Below are 16,975 nucleotides of genomic sequence, written 5' to 3'. Positions count from 1 at the left end.
TTCAAAGACCACAGGGACCATTAGCTGTGTTCTAAAGAGTATTTGTCTTGTTCATAATGGAGAAAACTTGTTAACATGTCACTAGAATCACAGAAACACCCTTAAAAATCTGTGTCACTTCAATTAGAGCCTTTCAAAAGAGTATTGTCCTGTTGGTATTGCAAAAAATTTGTTAAAATGTCAATAGGATCACAGAAACACTCTTAAAAACCCGTGTCACTTCAATTAGACCCCTTTGAAAAGAGCATTTGTCCTGTTGATAATGCAGAAAACTTGTTGACATGTCACTAGAATCAGAGAAACATCCTTAAAAACCTGTGTCACTTCAATTAGAGCCCTCTGAAAATAGTGAAGGTGCAGTGGAAGTGTTTCAGAAAATGTGCCTCAGTGTGTGCAAGGCTTTACTGACTAACCAACATACCTTTGTACAGTGGAGCCTCAGAATTTCTTGTTTTTAGCTGGCTTACATACAAATTTTCTATCATTATTTAGTTTGCCATGTAATTATTTTCTGGGACATGTTATTTAGTAGCCAGCACTGTTATTATTATTATTATTATTATTATTATTATTATTTATTTATTTATTTATTATTATTTTTAAGTTGTGAAGGAATGTGTCAAAATACGTCAGTTTGTGAATTTTCTAGTCGTCAAAACAGCATTCAGAAACAAATTAATTGATGACGTCTGATGCTCCACTGTATATATTTGTTTATGCATTATTATTATTTTTCATTTTCCTGTATTTTATTTTCTTTCTATTTTCATTTATTTGTTTTTGTGTTTTGGATTTGTTGTATTTTTGGTAATTGTTTTATTTCATTATTTAGTAATTTCATTTTCTTCATTATTTTTTTTTTTTATTTATTTATTTTTTGTTAGTTTGTGAGTTTTATGCTCAGTATTTATTTGTTCATTTATTTTGTTATCATCTTTTGTGTGTATGTGTCTATTGTAATTGTCCTTGTTTTTCTTTTTATTAATTATTAGACTGGTTTGATATATTTGCACCATTTCTCTCCCTCTCTTCTTTCTTTAATCTCTATCCCAAAACCTAACCTAACCTAACCTAACCAAACCAAACCTTACCTTACCTTACCTAACCTAACCTAACCTAACCTAACCTAACCTCACCTTACCTTATCTAACCTAACCTTACCTAACCTTACCTTACCTTACCTTATCTAACCTTACCTTACTTCACCTTACCTTTCTCTCCTTTATTTTACATTACATTACCTTCCTTTACATAATTTTACCTTATCCTACTTTATATTGCTTTATTTTACATCACTTTCCGTTCCATCTGACCTGTCCTAACTTAACCTATTCATACATATAATTTTATCTCCAAAGTTTAAACCTATCATAATATTTCCATTTAGGGTATATTCTAAAGCTAATCTTATCTTTTATCTCTATTCTAACCTGACCTGACCTTACCTGATCTATTCATGCATAAACCTAATCTAATCTTTTCTTTTTTCTTTTCTTTTTCTCTTCTGTTTCTCTTTTCTTTAATCTTCATTGTAAACATTAACCTAACCTAACCTAACGTAACCTGACCTATTCATACATAAACCTAACCTAACCTAACTTAATTTTGTGTTTTTATTTTATTTTCTCTTCTTTTTTCTCTCCTTTTTTCTCTTTTTTCTCTTCTTTTTCTTCTTTTTTCCTTAATCTTCATTGTTAATTTAAATCTAACTTAATCTTGTGTTTTTATTTTATTTTCTCTCTTTTTTCTCTCCTTTTTTCTCTTTTTTTCTTCTTTTTTCCTTAATCTTCATTGTTAACTTAAATCTAACTTAATCTTGTGTTTTTCTCTTCTTTTCTCTTTTTTTTTTTCTTCTTTTTTCTTTAATCTTCATTGTTCACTTAAACCTAACTTAACCTAATCTTGTCTTTTTCATTTCTTTTTTCTCTCTTGTTTTCTGTTTTTTTCATCTTTATTCCAAACTTAACCTCAACTATCCTGATCTGGCCTATTCTTTTTTTCTTTTACCTCTGTTCTAAAGTTAATCTATCCTATTTATGTATATAATTTCTATCTCCATTCATTTATTTATTTATTTTTTTTTTTATCTAAGCTTTTTTTGTATCTTTTCTCTTTTCTTTCTTTTCTTTTCTTTTCTTTTCTTTTCTTTTCTTTAAGCTGTGTTTTAATCCAAATGTTTTTTCTTTTCTTTTTTCTTCAGCCTTCAGGCTTTCTTTTATCTCTTTCTTTTTGTTTCCTTCCTTCCTCTCCTCTCCTTTCCTTTTCTCTTCTCTTCTCTTCTCTTCTTTTCTCTTCTCTTCTCTTCTCTTCTCTTCTCTTCTTTCCTTTCCTTTCCTTTCCTTTCCTTTCCTTTCCTTTCTTTAAGCTTTATTCAAAACCTCACCTCACCTCACCTCCACCGCTGGGTTCCCACAGGTGCTGAAGCTGGACCCAAACAGCCACGTCCTTGCCTGCACTCCCTCCAACTCAGCAGCTGACCTCATCGCCATCCGCCTGCTGGATCATGTACCCCGCGGCCAGGTGCTCCGGATGAATGCCCCCTCAAGACACCTGTGAGTATGAGGAGGGGAGAGAGAGAGAAGGAAGGAGAGAGCGAGAAATGGAAGGGAGGAAAGATGGAGAAAAAGAGGAGAGAGGAGAAGAAAAGAAGGAGAGGGAGAGGGAAAGGAGTGAGGGATAGAGGTGGAAAGCTGGAAGAGAGGGAAAGGAGGAGAGAAGGGAAAGGAAGAGAAAAGGGAAAGAGAGAGAGAGAGGAGGACAGGAGAGAGAGGGAGAGAGAGAGAGAGAGAGAGAGAGAGAGAGAGAGAGAGATGAGGAAATAGAAGGATTGGAAGAGAAAGAAGAGAGAGGTGGGAGAGTGAGAGAGAAAGGGGCACACAGAGAGAGAGGGTAGAGAGATGAGAGATTTTTTTTTTTTTTTTTTTTTTTTTTATTTTTTTTTTTTTTTTTATTTAATTTTTTTTATGGTAAGGCCAATGGCGCCTGTAGGCACACTTTGAAGAGTGTATGGGAAGTGCTGTTCAGCTTCCGCCCATTAGTGGCGCAGGCAATGTTATTTATAGTGGTACCCATATTAGGGCCCATATCACCACCCAAGCTCATCTTGAGTGTAACCACCTAGAACCTGGGTATCATGGTGACATGTAGGTAACTTTAAACCACTCGACAAATGGCAGTGTTTTAAGGCTGTACGGGGTGGGATTCGAACCTACGCGCGGACATCTGCCCGATCCCACGCTCACCACCTTATCCACTATGCCACCGCCTCCCTTAAGAGAGAGGATGGAAGAAGGGAGAGAGAGAGAGGATGAAAGGAAGAGAGACAGAGAGAGGGCAAGAGAAGGGGGAAAGAAAGAGAGAGGGTGGGAGAAAAGTTAAGAAGGGGAGAGAGAGAGAGGAGGGTTATGTTTGTCTGTTTATGTGAGTGTTTTTTGCAGTGTTTTGGTCAGTATTTGATGTTTGTTTTATATCTTTTCTTGTGTTTGTTGTGTGTGTTTGTGTGTCATTTATTGTTTGTTTATGTACCGTGTGTACCTAGTTGTATATTACAGGGTTGGAGTGGGGCTCATAGTGACTTGTCTCCATATTTGCTTTTATCCATTTTTTCCTTAAATTTGTGCACTTTCTGTTGCTACAATCATCAATCAAGCTGTTCCAGATGTCCACCATCCTGTGTGGAAAACTGAACTTTTTTAATGTTCTTCATACACTTTTCATGATCTTGGAGTGTCCTCTTGTCTGTCCATCTCCTCCTTCAGTCAGTGACACCAGGTCTTGTCTGTCTATCCTATCCATATGGTTCACTATCTTATACATTGTTATTAGGTCTCCCTGCCATCTATCCTTCAAAGTTGGTAGTTCTATTTCCTTCAGTCTTTCTTCGTAGGGAAGATCCTTTACTTCTGTCACCATTTTAGTAGCAGTCCTTTGGATTTTTTTATAGTCTCCTGATGTCCTTCTGCCTATAAGGTGACCACACCACTGCTGCACATTCCAATCTGGGTCTTATCATTGTCTGTTTGTTTTTTGTTGTCTCTTTGTCTTTATGAGTGTAATTGTTGTCCATTTGTCTACATAGTGAGTGTGCGTTTGTTTGTATATCTCCTCTCCTCTCCTCTCTTCTCTTCTCCTCTCCTAAACCAACTCAACTCAACTCAACCCATCCCTAACCTCACCTCACCTCACCTCACCTCACCTCACCTAACCTAACCTAACTTAACCTAACCTAACCTCACCTCACCTCATCTTACTCCGACAGGTGCACCATCCCAGACAGCCTGCGGGAAGTGTCAAACTTGGACCGTGGCATGATCTACTTCCCCACGGACAAGAAGCTGTGGCAGTACAGGGTCATTGTATGCACCATGGTCACCGCTGCCAGGTATGGGGTGAGGGGAAGGGGTCTTGTAGTAGGGTGTGTATTTACCTAGTTGTAGTTTTACAGGGCCTGGGCTTTATGCTCGTGTGGCCCCGTCTCCATATCTACACTTATCCAATCTTACTTTAAAAGTATGCACACTCGTTGCAGACACTACTTCTTCATTTAAACTGTTCCACGTCTCAACACATCTTTGCAGGAAACTATATTTTTTAACATCTCTCAGACATCTTCCTTTTCTCAGCTTTTTACTATGCGATCTTGTGCTTCGAATGTCATATTCTTCTCTCAGGATCAGTTTCTCATTATCCACTTGGTCCATTCCGTTGATCAATTTATAAACTTGTATCAGATCTCTCTCCCTTCTTTATTCCAGGGTTAGTAGATCCATAGCCTTTAGTCTCTCCTCATATGTCATCCCTTCAAATTCTGGAACCATTCTTGTAGCCATTTTTTGTAGTCTCTCCAACTTCCTTATGTGTTTCTTTTTATGAGGGGTCAACACTACTCCTGCATATTCCAATCTGGGTCTTATTATAGTACTTATCAATTTCTTCATCATTTCTTTGTCCATGTAGTGAAATGGTACTCCAATATTCCGTAGTGTGTGTGTGTGTGTGTGTGTTGGGTGAGGGTAAAGAGGGATGGTTACAGATGTCTTCTATTTGCTTGTTCTATTTCATTTTATTTTTTCAATTATTATTTTTATTAATTTACTTATTTATTATTTATTTATTTATTTTTATATACAGTATTTATTTACTTTTTCTTTTCTTTTAACTTAACCTAATTTTACCGAACCTAACTTAATATTACTTCACCTAACATAACATAGAATCATCACTATCAACAACAACAATAGTAACAACAACAAAAACTTGTCTAATGTAACCTCACCTCACCAAACCTAACCTCACCTCACCTCACGTCACTCACCTCACCATCAGGGTTGTGTCGGCCAGCATGCCCAACGGCCACATCACACATGTGTTCCTGGACGAGTGTGGGCACAGCATGGAGCCTGAAGCCCTGGTGCCGCTGTCTGGCCTGGTGGGGCGGGACACACAGGTGGTGCTGGCCGGCGACCCGCACCAGCTGGGACCCGTCATCAGGAACCCACAGTGCTTCTCATCCTACAGCCTCTTCAAGAACTGTGGCCTGGGTGAGTGCTGGGCTGCCGTGGATAGAATAGGATAGGTTGGGTTAGGTTAGGTTAAGTTAGGTTAGGTTTGCGTTAGCTTGGATTGCACTAGTTTATTTTATTTATTTATTTATTTATTATTTTTTTTATATAACAAAAACTGATCAAGGGCAACAAAAAGGCTAAAAAGAAAATAAATAGATAAAAAATGGGCTGGCCTGGAAATGTTAGGTTAGGTTAGGATAGGTTTGGTTTGGTTACAGTAATTTTGTTTTGTTTTCTTTGTGTAACGGGACGACTGGCTAAGGAGAACAAAAAGATACAAAAAAAAACCCCACTCAGTTGCTAAAAAGATAATGAATAAATATAAAAGGCCCTCTCAGTTGCCAGTTCCCTTATTTTGGTTTGAGTTGGATTAGGTTACGTTAGGTTAGGTTAGGTTAGATTGGTTTGGGACGGCAAGTTTGTTTTAGAATTAACCCTTTCAATGCTGAGACTTAATTTTACCTTGAGTTTTGGGTGTGATTAGACAATTTTATTTACATTAGGAAGAGTCTTTGGAGGTCAGAAGATTAATGGCCACAGTCTCCACTATTTTAATCTCAACATAAGTTTCTGAAGTTGTTTAAATTCGCCAAATGGTAAGCAGAATGAATATGAAAATGCGCTATGGTACTGAAGGGGTTAAGGAAATACGACAAAAATATAAAAGCACTCAATGATATCATCCACATCCTTACATTATTACATATGTGAAGAATTATGGGAAAAAACGGCCACAAAATATCCTAGACCTCCTTTTCTCAGTGCAGATGTTAAGGGATTATGGGAAAAATATGAAAGAAAACCACTGATTAATATCCTACACATCCTTTTAATAATGCATACACTAAGGAATCATGGGAAAAGGAACCACTGAATATCCTACACATCCCTATACATCCTTTTATTAAAGCTTATGTTACAAAGAAAAATAAATAAATAAATAAAAGGATAGCACTCAGTAATATGGTCCACATCCTTATATTAATACATTTGAGAAGGATTGATGGGAAAAAGGCGACTAGATATCCTACACATCCTTTTCTCTGCAAATGCTAAGGGTTTATGGGAAAAATATCAAAGAAAAGCACTGACTGATATCCTACACATCCTTTTATTAATGCATACACTAAGGAATCATGAGAAAAGAACCACTGAATATCCTACACATCCTTTTACTGTTCCATATACTAAGGAAAAAAAAAAAAAAGAAAGAATAGCACTGATTGATATCCTACACATCCTACAGACAAGTCGTACTTGGAGCGTGTGATGGAGTCAGCCCCGTACCAGCCACAGCCGGGCCAAGGATTCAACGCCCAGGTGGTGACCAAGCTGCTCAACAACTACCGCTCCCATGCCGCCATCCTCAAGGAGCCCAATGACATATTCTACAACTCGGAGCTCAAGGTGATGGCAGTGGTGGTGGTGGTGGAAGAGAGAGAGAGACTAGTGGTGGTGGTGGTGGTTGGATTTTGTTAGATTTAGGTTAGGTTGGGGAAAGAGAGAGAGATTAGGTTTTTTGTGAGTTGGGTTGGGTTGGGTTAGGTTAGGTTAGGGAAGGAATGTTAAATTTTTTGTGAGTTTAATTGGGTTGGGTTGGGTTAGGTTAGGGAAGGGAAGGGTAGGGTAGGGTATGTTAAATTTTTTGAGTTTAGTTGAGCTGGGTTGGGTTGGGTTGGGTTAGGTTTAGATTTGATTAAGTTAAGTTTGGTTAGTACAAGGATATTTTTAGGTTTTGTGGGTTTAGTTGGTTAGATTAGATTAGATTGTGTTAAGGGAAAATAATTTGGGATTTTGTTAGTTTTTGAGACAAGTGGGGTGAGTTGGGTTAGGTCAGGTTGAATTTTTTTCCTTTTTGTTTTTTTCTTTTTATTTTTTGTATGTATTATTTTGGTTGGTTAGGTAAGGTTGGATTGGATTTTTTTTTAGGCTGGGTTAGGTTGGTTTTAATTGTGTTTGGTTGGCTTTAGTGGGGTTGGGTTGAGTATCTTTTCTGCACTCCATTTCTGAGGTGAAGACAAGTCAGGGTGATCATGGTTGTAGTGGTGTGGTTTGCTTTACATTATTTTATTCTTCATTTTACTTTATCTTACTTTATTTTACTTTATCTTGTTTTATTTTATTTTACTTTATCATGTATATCTAGACAAGTGTGTGGTGTGGGTGGTAGGGAGACACCTTGAAACACCCACATTAGTTTAGTTTAGGTGAAGTTGAATGTTCATTGCCTCCACTCTTACCTGTGTCATTCTTTCATCTTTGTGTTGCTTTCTCCAGGTGTGTGGGGACCAGATGCTGATTCGCTCCCTCTGCAACTGGGAGCACCTGCCTTGCCGACAGTTCCCGCTCATGTTCCACGCCGTCAAGGGCAAGGATGAGAGAGAAGGAAACAGCCCTAGCTTCTTCAATGCACAGGAGGTCAGTGAAGGAAGGAAGGCTCTCTGTAACCTGACCTTTCCTGCTTCTTGTTCTGGTGGAGGGATAGATGTGTGGGAGGAGAGATGGAAAAGATAGAGAGAGAGAGAGAGAGAGAGAGGGAGAGGTTATTCTATTGTGTGTGATGTTTATGAAGAAGGTTTTTCTAGATAACCTAACTTTTCTGCTTGTTCTTATGGTGTGACGTGTGGGAGGATAGAGACAGCGAGTTAATCAGAGAGACACAGAGAGAGATTGTTCTGTTCTCTATAATGTTTGCAAAGGAAGATTCCCTGTATAACTTAAACTTTCTCTGCTTGTTCCTTGTTCTGGTGATGTGATAAAAGTGTAGGAGAGTTGGAGGGCATGATAGAGACAGCAAGTTAGTTAATCAGAGAGACACTGAGAGAGATTGTTCTGTTCTCTATAATGTTTGTAAAGGAAGATTCTCTGTATAACTTAACTTTTCTGCTTATTTTCTTGTTCTGGTGATGTGATAGAAGTGTGGGAGGATTAGAGGAGAGAATAGAGACAGCTAGTTAATCAGAGAGTCAGAGAGAGAGGTTGTCTTGTTCTCTGTGATGTCTCCGAGTGATTACTAATTAAGGAAGGATGTGGCAAAGAACAATTGAAAATGGTGAAAAATTTGAGAGTAGAGAAATTAACTGTAATAAATTTTGAGAGAGAGAGAGAGAGAGAGTTGAAAGAAAAATAAAGGATAAAAAATAAAGAAAGAAATGAAGGAAGATTTGGGTACATATTGTGAGAGAGAGAGAGAGAGAGAGGCTGACGGCATTGTGTTGGCAGGTGTCAGCAGTGGTGGCGTGGGTGAAGAAGCTGCTGGATTCAAAGTCCCCCAAGATCGCCGGGAAGGACATTGGGATCATCACGCCCTACAGGAGGCAGGTGGAGAAGGTAGGTTGTGATGGCCGGGACTGCACCCTTGCCTAACTTTGACTTCACCTCACCTCACCTTACCTTACCTTACCTTACCTTATCTTACCTTAACCTAACTTAATCTAATTTTACTTTACTAACTGACCTAACTTAGCTAACTGGCTTGCAACTAACCTAACTTTACTGAACTGGACTTGTTTTCATCTAAGCTTAACCTAACTTAACTATAACTAGGTCACTAATATTCAAACCCAACGCAACCTAACCTAACTAATTTAAGATGTAACCTAACTTAACTTTGTCTTAGATCAGAACCCAGTTTAACCTAACCAACTAACTTATATTTTAACTTATCCTAACTCAGTCTAATCCTATCTTATAATTCATGTGTGAGGTGGTGGTGGTGGTAGTAGTAGTAGACTTAGAAAATAAACATCAATGATAAAAGAAAAAAGAAAAGAAGATATAAAACAAAAAAATACATTACCACCACCACCACCACCACCACCACCATGAATATAACCCCAACTAAACCCCTTCACAACCTCAAACCCCTCCCCCTCACCTCCCATCACCCCCACAGACCCACACAACATCATCATCATCATCATCAACCACCACCACCACCACCACCACCACCACCACCACCACCACCACCACCACCACCACCTCACCCCAACCCACAAACCCACACAAAAACAACAACTACAACCACATTAACCACCACCACAAACACCTCTACCCCAACCCAACCACACTCCAACATTCCCCAGAACCCCTCTAACCTGCCACCCCCCCACAGATCCGCACACAGCTGAGAAAGGTGCGAGGGGCGGAGAACGTGAAGGTTGGGTCCCCTGAGGAGTTCCAGGGCGACGAGAGGCTGGTGGTGGTCATCTCAACTGTCCGAGCCTCACAGGACTACATGGCTGACGACCACGTGTTCAAACTGGGCTTCCTTCGCAACCCTAAGGTGAAATCCAAGTGAATTAGTATTATTTTTGTAGGAGTGTTGTTAGTGGAAGTAGTAGTAATAGTAGTAGTAGTAGCACATGGCTGGATAGGGTGATAGGTAGGCTAATAGAAAAGCAAAGTTAGAAGAGAGATGCAGAGATGGATGGAGAGATTGACAGAGAAATAGAAAAAAAAACAAAGATGCTGAAATGGATGTAGAGAGACAGGCAGATAGAGAAATAAAGATAGAAGAGAGAGAGAGATGCAGAAATGGATGGAGAGATAGAAAGGGAAATAGAAAAGCAAATATAGAAGAGAGAAATGCTAGAATTGATGGATAAATAGACAGGAAATAGGTAGATAAACAGAGAAATGGAGGAATTGATGGAAAGATAGAGGCAAATAGATAGATAAATAGAAAAATACTAGGATAGGTAAATAGATTGACGGAAATAGGTAGATAAACACAGAAGCAAGGATGGATTGATAGATAGGCAGGGAAGTAGAAAAAGAAAGATGCAGACGTGGATAGATAGACGAGAATATGTAGAAAAACAGAGAAGTGTGGATAGATGGATAGACAGGCAGGCAAATAGGTAGATAAAGAGACAGAAAAATAGGTAAAGGAAAACATGATGAAATATGAGAGAGAGAGAGAGAGAGAGAGAGAGAGAGAGAGAGAGAGAGAGAGCACCAACCAACTAGTCACCAAAAACGAGAGATAGAGAGAGAGAGAGAGAGAGAGAGAGAGAGACCAACTAGAAAGAAAGAAAGAAAGAAAGAAAGAAAGAAAGAAAGAAAGAAAGAAAGAAAGAAAGAAAGAAAGAAAGAAAGAAAGAAAGAAAGAGAGAGAGAGAGAGAGAGAGAGAGAGAGAGAGGAGAGGAGACAGAGTGCACCAACCAACCAACCAGCAAGTCACCAAACCACAAATATCAATAAACCAAACCATCCCATACTTCCCCACACAGAGGTTCAACGTGGCCGTGACCCGCGCCAAGGCTCTCCTCATCGTTGTGGGCTGCCCAGAAATCCTGTGTCTGGATGAGTAAGTCTGCCAATGTCTAAAAAAGAAAGATTAGCCACTTCAGTACTGGGACATGTTTTCACCTTGAGATTTGTGCACCAGTAGATCATTTTATTGACATTAGCAAGGGTCTATGGAGCTCAGAAGATTAATGGCCTCAGTCTTCACTATTTTAACCCCTTTCAGTACTGGGACACATTTTTATCTTGAGATTTGTGTACCTTTAGACCATTTTATTGACATTAGGAAGGGTCTATGGAGGTCAGAAGATTAATGGTCACAGTGTACACTATTTTAACCCCTTCAGTACTGGGACACATTTTTATCTTGAGATTTGTGTACCTTTAGACCATTTTATTGACATTAGGAAGGGTCTATGGAGGTCAGAAGATTAATGGCCACAGTCTTCACTATTTTAACCCCTTTCAGTACTGGAACACATTTTTACCTTGAGATTTGTGTACCATTAGACAATTTTGTTGACATTAGCAAGGGTCTATGGAAGTCAGAAGGTTTATAGCCACAGTCTTCACTATTTTAATCCCTTTCAGTACTGGGACACATTTTTTTCTTGAGATTTGTGTACCATTAGATCATTTTATTGACATTAGGAAGGGTCTTTGGAGGTCACAAGATTAATGGCCAGTCTTCACTATTTTAACCCCCCACATGAGTTTCTGAAGCTGTATAAAATCACCAAATAGTCACCAAAATGAATATGAGAATGTGTCATGGTACTGAAGGGGTCAAGTAGTGAATAATGAGAGATGTGTGAATGTAAGTCAACACACATTCAAAAAGTGAATAAAAGTAACAAATAAATGCTCCAATGGTAAAAAGAGTATTGAATGAAGAATAATGTTGAAATGAATGAAAGATTTATTAGTAAGCATTGACTGACTGACTGATTGATTGATTGATTGATTGATTGATTGATTGATTGACTGACTGACTGACTGACTGACTGACTGACTGACTGGTATGTGAGTGAGTGTTTGATATTGTGTGTTTGTATGTCTGTCTGTGTATGTTGAAAATTTGCTTACTGTTTATCTGTCTCTAACCAAACCTCTTCTCTTCTCTTCTCTTCTCTCTTTTCTTTTCTTTTCTTTTCTTTTCTTTTCTTTTTTCTTTTTCTTTTTTCTCTCTTCTCTTTTTTTCTCTTCTCTTCTCTTCTTTTCTCTTCTCATCTCTTTTTTCCTCTCCTTTTCCTTCCTTTTTCCTCCTCTCCTCTCCTCTTCTTTTTCTTTTCTTTTCTTTTCTTTTCTTTTCTCTCCTCTCCTCTCCTTCCTCCTCTGGTCTCCTTCCTGGTTGGTGTGTACAGGCACTGGGGTCGGCTGCTGAGGTACATCCAGCAGAATGGCGGCTACAAGGGTCACGCCTTCACACAGAACACTGACCTGGACGACCTCATTGCTCGCTTCAACACACTCGACCTCAGTGAGTGTCTAGTGTCACCTGGCCTTTTCTAGATTGATTGATTGATTGATTGATTTTTAATGCATTATGATTTGGGAAGTTTTTTATTTATTTATTTATTTATTTTTGGGATGGGAGCTAACTCTCAGACCTGCAAGGGGACTAGCAACTAAGTGGGCCTTTTTATTTTATGTTGCCCTTGGCCAGTTTTTACTCCTTATATAAGAAATAAAAAATAGTAGTAGTGGTAGTAGACTAATAAATAATAGTAGGAGCTTAGTCATAATACAACTAACATGCCACCACCACCATCACCACCACTACTTCACTGTGTGCCGCAGGACCAGTGCTGGCTCAGGATGTCAGTGCTCGGGAGAAGGCAGAGGCACCAGAGTGGAGGGCAGAACACTAAGACACAGAGAGAACCACTACAGACAACCAGGAACCAGCGGGAACCAAGATCTGTTTGTCATTCCTTCACCCCGGCATACTTAGTGATTCATGCACTCTGAAACATGTTATTGATGATTTTACTGGTCCATGCTCTTATATTTTATTTTTAAGGTGGATGTTGTGTCTGGCTGTGTTAAGTAAGGCTGGTTCAACTTCAGGATAGGTTCAGTATTTCCCCTTACATTTGAGAACCTATCTTTCATATATTTTACTGCTCCAAGTGTTTCTGTTTTGTTTTTAAGCCGGGTGGATGAGTCTGGATACATTAACTAAGGCTGGTTCAAGTTTACTGTTGGTTCCGTCTCAAAACTTGCTCATCTTTAAGAATGCACCATATTTCACTCCACATCTATTTTACTCTGGGTGCATTCACTAAGCCAGGTTCAAATCAAGAGCAAGTTCACTTTTACAACTCACTCTTTCAACATGTAGAACCTTCAGTAGTCAGATATTTTACTACCACACATCTGACTACATTGTATTTTTAAGTTTGCTGGATTGTCTGGCCACATTGACTAAGCCAGGATCAAGTTTAGGTTCAGATATCAAGAACCTACACATTACTACCCATTACTAGTGTGTCTTTAGTTTACACTCCCCCTTAGTTCCTCCCCCAGAATCATGAAGTGAAGGCTATTTGGGGACAGGGGAGCATGTTAGCCTAAGTTAATTTAAGACTGTGATTAAGGAAACTGATAATTGAAGGTCTGTAAGGAAGAAGACAGGGAGAGGATGGAAAGAAGAGGAGGAGGAGGAGAAGGGAGGTGATGATTGAAGCTTTGTAAGGACAAGGATAAGGTGGAAAGAAGAGGAGGAGGAGAAGAAGGGAGTAGTGATTGAAGGTCTGTAAGGAACAAGACATGGAAAGGATGAAAAGAAGAAGAGAAGAAAGGAGTTCGTGACAGAGTTTGTAAGAAGGAAACATAGAGAGGATGGAAAGAGAAGGAGGAGTAGGAGGAAGAGGAAGAAAAGGAAGCTACACAGTTTGAAGCAGATAAATTTTTGCTTTTCTTGTGTCAACTATTTGTGTGTGTAATGTTTAAGTATTGAATCATGAAAACACAGGCTACTCAACACTTCAGAAAATAACTATAGGAGAGAGAATTGGAGAGAAGAATGGCTGTGATTAGACAAGAAGGATTAGAGAGAGAGAGAGAGAGAGTATGACAGAATAGAGAAAACATAAAAAAACTGATTACTAAGAGAGAGAGAATGTAAAATAAAACGAATATTAGAGAAAATAGAAAAAATAACTGATTGCTGAGAGAGAGAGAGAGAGAGAGAGAGAGACTGTGATTAACACCCCTAGTATTAACACAGTGGTGGGTAGCAAGGCAGTACAGTATTGTGAGGTGCAGTGAGACAGACAGGCGGACACAGTAGGCAGGTGAAAACTGATGAATGGCTGGACACTGGAGAACTGGCTGTGAGGTAATATATAGATAGACATTTGGTGCTCTATAGTTCATCATGTTTTCTTTACCATGAGGACTTGTGTGTGATTTATTGTGTTATAATATTAGGAAAGTGATATTGTAAGTTCTCTGGTCCTCCATATTTACGTTTTGCTAGAGTACAGTTTAATTTCTTGCAGTTTTATTTTTGCTACAGTTTTCTTCCTATTCTTGGTTTCTGCTGTTTTAAAGGATGTTGGGTAGGACTTTCTTGGCTCCACTACACCTTAGGATACATACTTAAATAAAAGACAACATTCTTTATTCTTCCAGTGACACTTAAAGCTGTGATACATTTCTTCTGTTACCTTAAAACCATGATACATTTCTTCTGTCACCTTAAAACCATGAGACATTTCCTGTGTCACCTTAAAATTATGACACATTTCTTCCGTAGCCCTTACAACCATGATACATTTCTTCTGACACTTACAACCATGATACGTATTTCTGTCACCTTAAAACCATGACACATTTCTTCTGACACTTACAACCATGATACATTGTTCATTACCCTCAAAACCCATGATACATTTCTTCTGTGACACTTAGAACCATGACACATCCTTACTGTGCCCTGAAACCATCCAAATTCCTCCCATGACCACACTAAACCATCCATTTTTCTCTTGTGATTGCTCAAACCTTCCATTTTGCTTCTTTGATCCATAGAAGTTATACATTCTTCTCTTAAATCTTTTTCTCCCCTTCTCTTCTCTTTCCTTTCCTTTCCTTTCCTTTCCTTTCCTTTCCTTCCTTCCTTCCTTCCTTCCTTCCTTTCCCATCCTGTCCCTTTCTTTCCTTTCCCTCTTTCTTTTTTTTCTTCTTCCTTCCTTCCTTCCTTCCTTCCTTCCTTCCTTCCTTCCTTCCTTCCTTCCTTCCTTCCTTCCTGTTTTCTTTCCATACATCAATCCATCCTTTCTTTCTTTCTTTCTTTCTTTCTTTCTTTCTTTCTGTTTTCTTTCCATACATCAATCCATTCTTCCTTCCTTCCTTCCTTCCTTCCTTCCTTCCTTCCTTCCTTCCTTCCTTCCGCTCAGTCTCTTCCTCCTTTCACATCATCATTATTATCATTGTCATCATCTTCATTATCATCATTTTTATTTATTTATTTATTATATTTTATTATATTTGATTATATTTTATTTTATATTATTTTGTTGGTTCTTTGTGGATGTTTCTTTCTGCATATGTTTTGTTTTGTTTGTGTTTTGTTTCACTTTATTTCATTAGATTTGTTTCCATTTCCAAGTTTCATTTATTTATCAACCATTAAAAATAAGAAATGCAGCTTTTTTTTAATTTTTTTTATGAATGGCAATTTCATAATTAGTATTTATTATTTTTATTGTTAGGTTATTTATCTTATTTCTCTTTATTATTTATTTTATTTATTTATATATTTTTTTATTTTTTTCATGATAAGGCATAATACATTTTCCTAACACTTTTTTTTTTCCCTTATACCGTCATGAAGAACACTTAAGATAACATTCTCCCAGTTATAATGATCAATAAGACTCCTCGTCCTCAACTTTCCTGTCTCTCTCAATGAAGAATACTGTTAGTTAGTCAAGAAGTATTTGTTCAGTAACTTTTACAATAAGGAAATTTTTTACTTGCAAATAATGAACCAAAAAATAATTTAAACCAACAAACGACAAGAGCAATATTTCTTCTGTAGCACAAGTCCATTTTAGTCACTAAGAGATTTTATACTAACTTTTGAGCTATAGAACTTTTCACACATTACCAACAAAAATAGATCAATAAATAAAAAAAATAAGAATAAAAGACAAACTAAGCACAATATTTCTCTAACTACAAGTCCATAGTCAATAGTCACTAAATATTTTATACTAACTCTTAAGATAGAAGTTTTCACACACGCAACTTTTAACAAAACAACAAAAAATGAATAGATAAGTAAACTACATGAACAATATTCCCCGTAAGACAGTGGTTCTTAATCTGCGGGAGACGAACCCTTAGGAATAGTTAGGAATTTCTCGTATTTGTCACTCCCTTAACGACAGCACGGTTAAGTAATGAGTTTATGGAAAGTGTAAAAGTATCGCCTTCTGTAAAATACTGGAGGGAATTGTAGGGAGGTATTTCTCTCATATTAAAAGTGTAAAAAGTACCACCTTCTTGAAAATATGGGAGGAAATTGTACTCAAAGATACAAGAAAGGGGTCATGAAGAGAGGGACGAATTCCTAGCGGGACGTGGCAATACAAAGATTAAGAGCCACTGCCACAAACCAAATCCTTTTTAGTCAAGCAACATTTTTATGCAAACTTTTACAATACCAAAATTTTTCATAGTCACATATAGGACAAAGAGAATAAATAAAGTATAACCACAGCACTGTAGGATTAAAACTTAGCATGTAACTGTGATAGGCAGGAAGGACTGCATTGTTTTGTAAGACAGGGAACACTTTTGGTTCTGAGGAGTGGAGGAGAGAGGAAGGTTCAAGGTAGTGACAGGGACAGAGGCAGACTGGAACCCTCTCTATTAGTGCCTTAGAAATGTGAACTCTGTGAATCATCTGGCTGAAGATTTGGCATTACATCTCAGTATTTAAGATAAGGTTTCTTTGTGTTTGTTGGTGACGTGTTTGGCAGTACAGTTAAGATAAGATTGCATTGAGTTTATTAGTGTGAGTCTTTATCTAGTGTGAGTTTAGCATCTTGGTCTACAGTACAATATTTAAGATCGGATGTCATTGAGTTTACTAGTGAGTTTATTTGAACGACTTTAGCATCTTGGTCTAGTTATGTTAAGACTA

General features: G+C 38.0%; 1 protein-coding gene across 3 annotated transcripts in view; it reads left to right on the top strand.

The window, feature by feature from the left end:
• The window catches only part of LOC123498574 (putative helicase mov-10-B.1), a 41,893-nt gene extending 27,169 nt beyond the window's left edge, over nucleotides 1–14,724 (top strand). For 2 of the 3 annotated variants that reach the window (XM_045245819.1, XM_045245808.1), the window contains 10 exons: nucleotides 2,416–2,552; nucleotides 4,259–4,381; nucleotides 5,326–5,540; nucleotides 6,811–6,971; nucleotides 7,842–7,982; nucleotides 8,787–8,894; nucleotides 9,679–9,849; nucleotides 10,800–10,876; nucleotides 12,180–12,295; nucleotides 12,616–14,724. In XM_045245819.1, coding sequence (XP_045101754.1) covers nucleotides 2,416–2,552; nucleotides 4,259–4,381; nucleotides 5,326–5,540; nucleotides 6,811–6,971; nucleotides 7,842–7,982; nucleotides 8,787–8,894; nucleotides 9,679–9,849; nucleotides 10,800–10,876; nucleotides 12,180–12,295; nucleotides 12,616–12,686 — 1,320 coding nt within the window. In that variant the 3' untranslated portion in view covers nucleotides 12,687–14,724. The remainder of the gene's footprint in view (nucleotides 1–2,415; nucleotides 2,553–4,258; nucleotides 4,382–5,325; nucleotides 5,541–6,810; nucleotides 6,972–7,841; nucleotides 7,983–8,786; nucleotides 8,895–9,678; nucleotides 9,850–10,799; nucleotides 10,877–12,179; nucleotides 12,296–12,615) is intronic. The other variant, XM_045245829.1, reaches the window with a different exon arrangement.
• The last annotated feature ends 2,251 nt before the right edge of the window (nucleotides 14,725–16,975 follow it).

The sequence above is a fragment of the Portunus trituberculatus genome, chromosome 7 (genome assembly GCF_017591435.1).
Source record: "Portunus trituberculatus isolate SZX2019 chromosome 7, ASM1759143v1, whole genome shotgun sequence".
Taxonomy (NCBI): Eukaryota; Metazoa; Arthropoda; class Malacostraca; order Decapoda; family Portunidae; genus Portunus; species Portunus trituberculatus.
The sequence above is the reverse complement of the archived record's forward strand: the minus strand, read 5'-3'. Positions and strand labels throughout refer to the sequence as shown.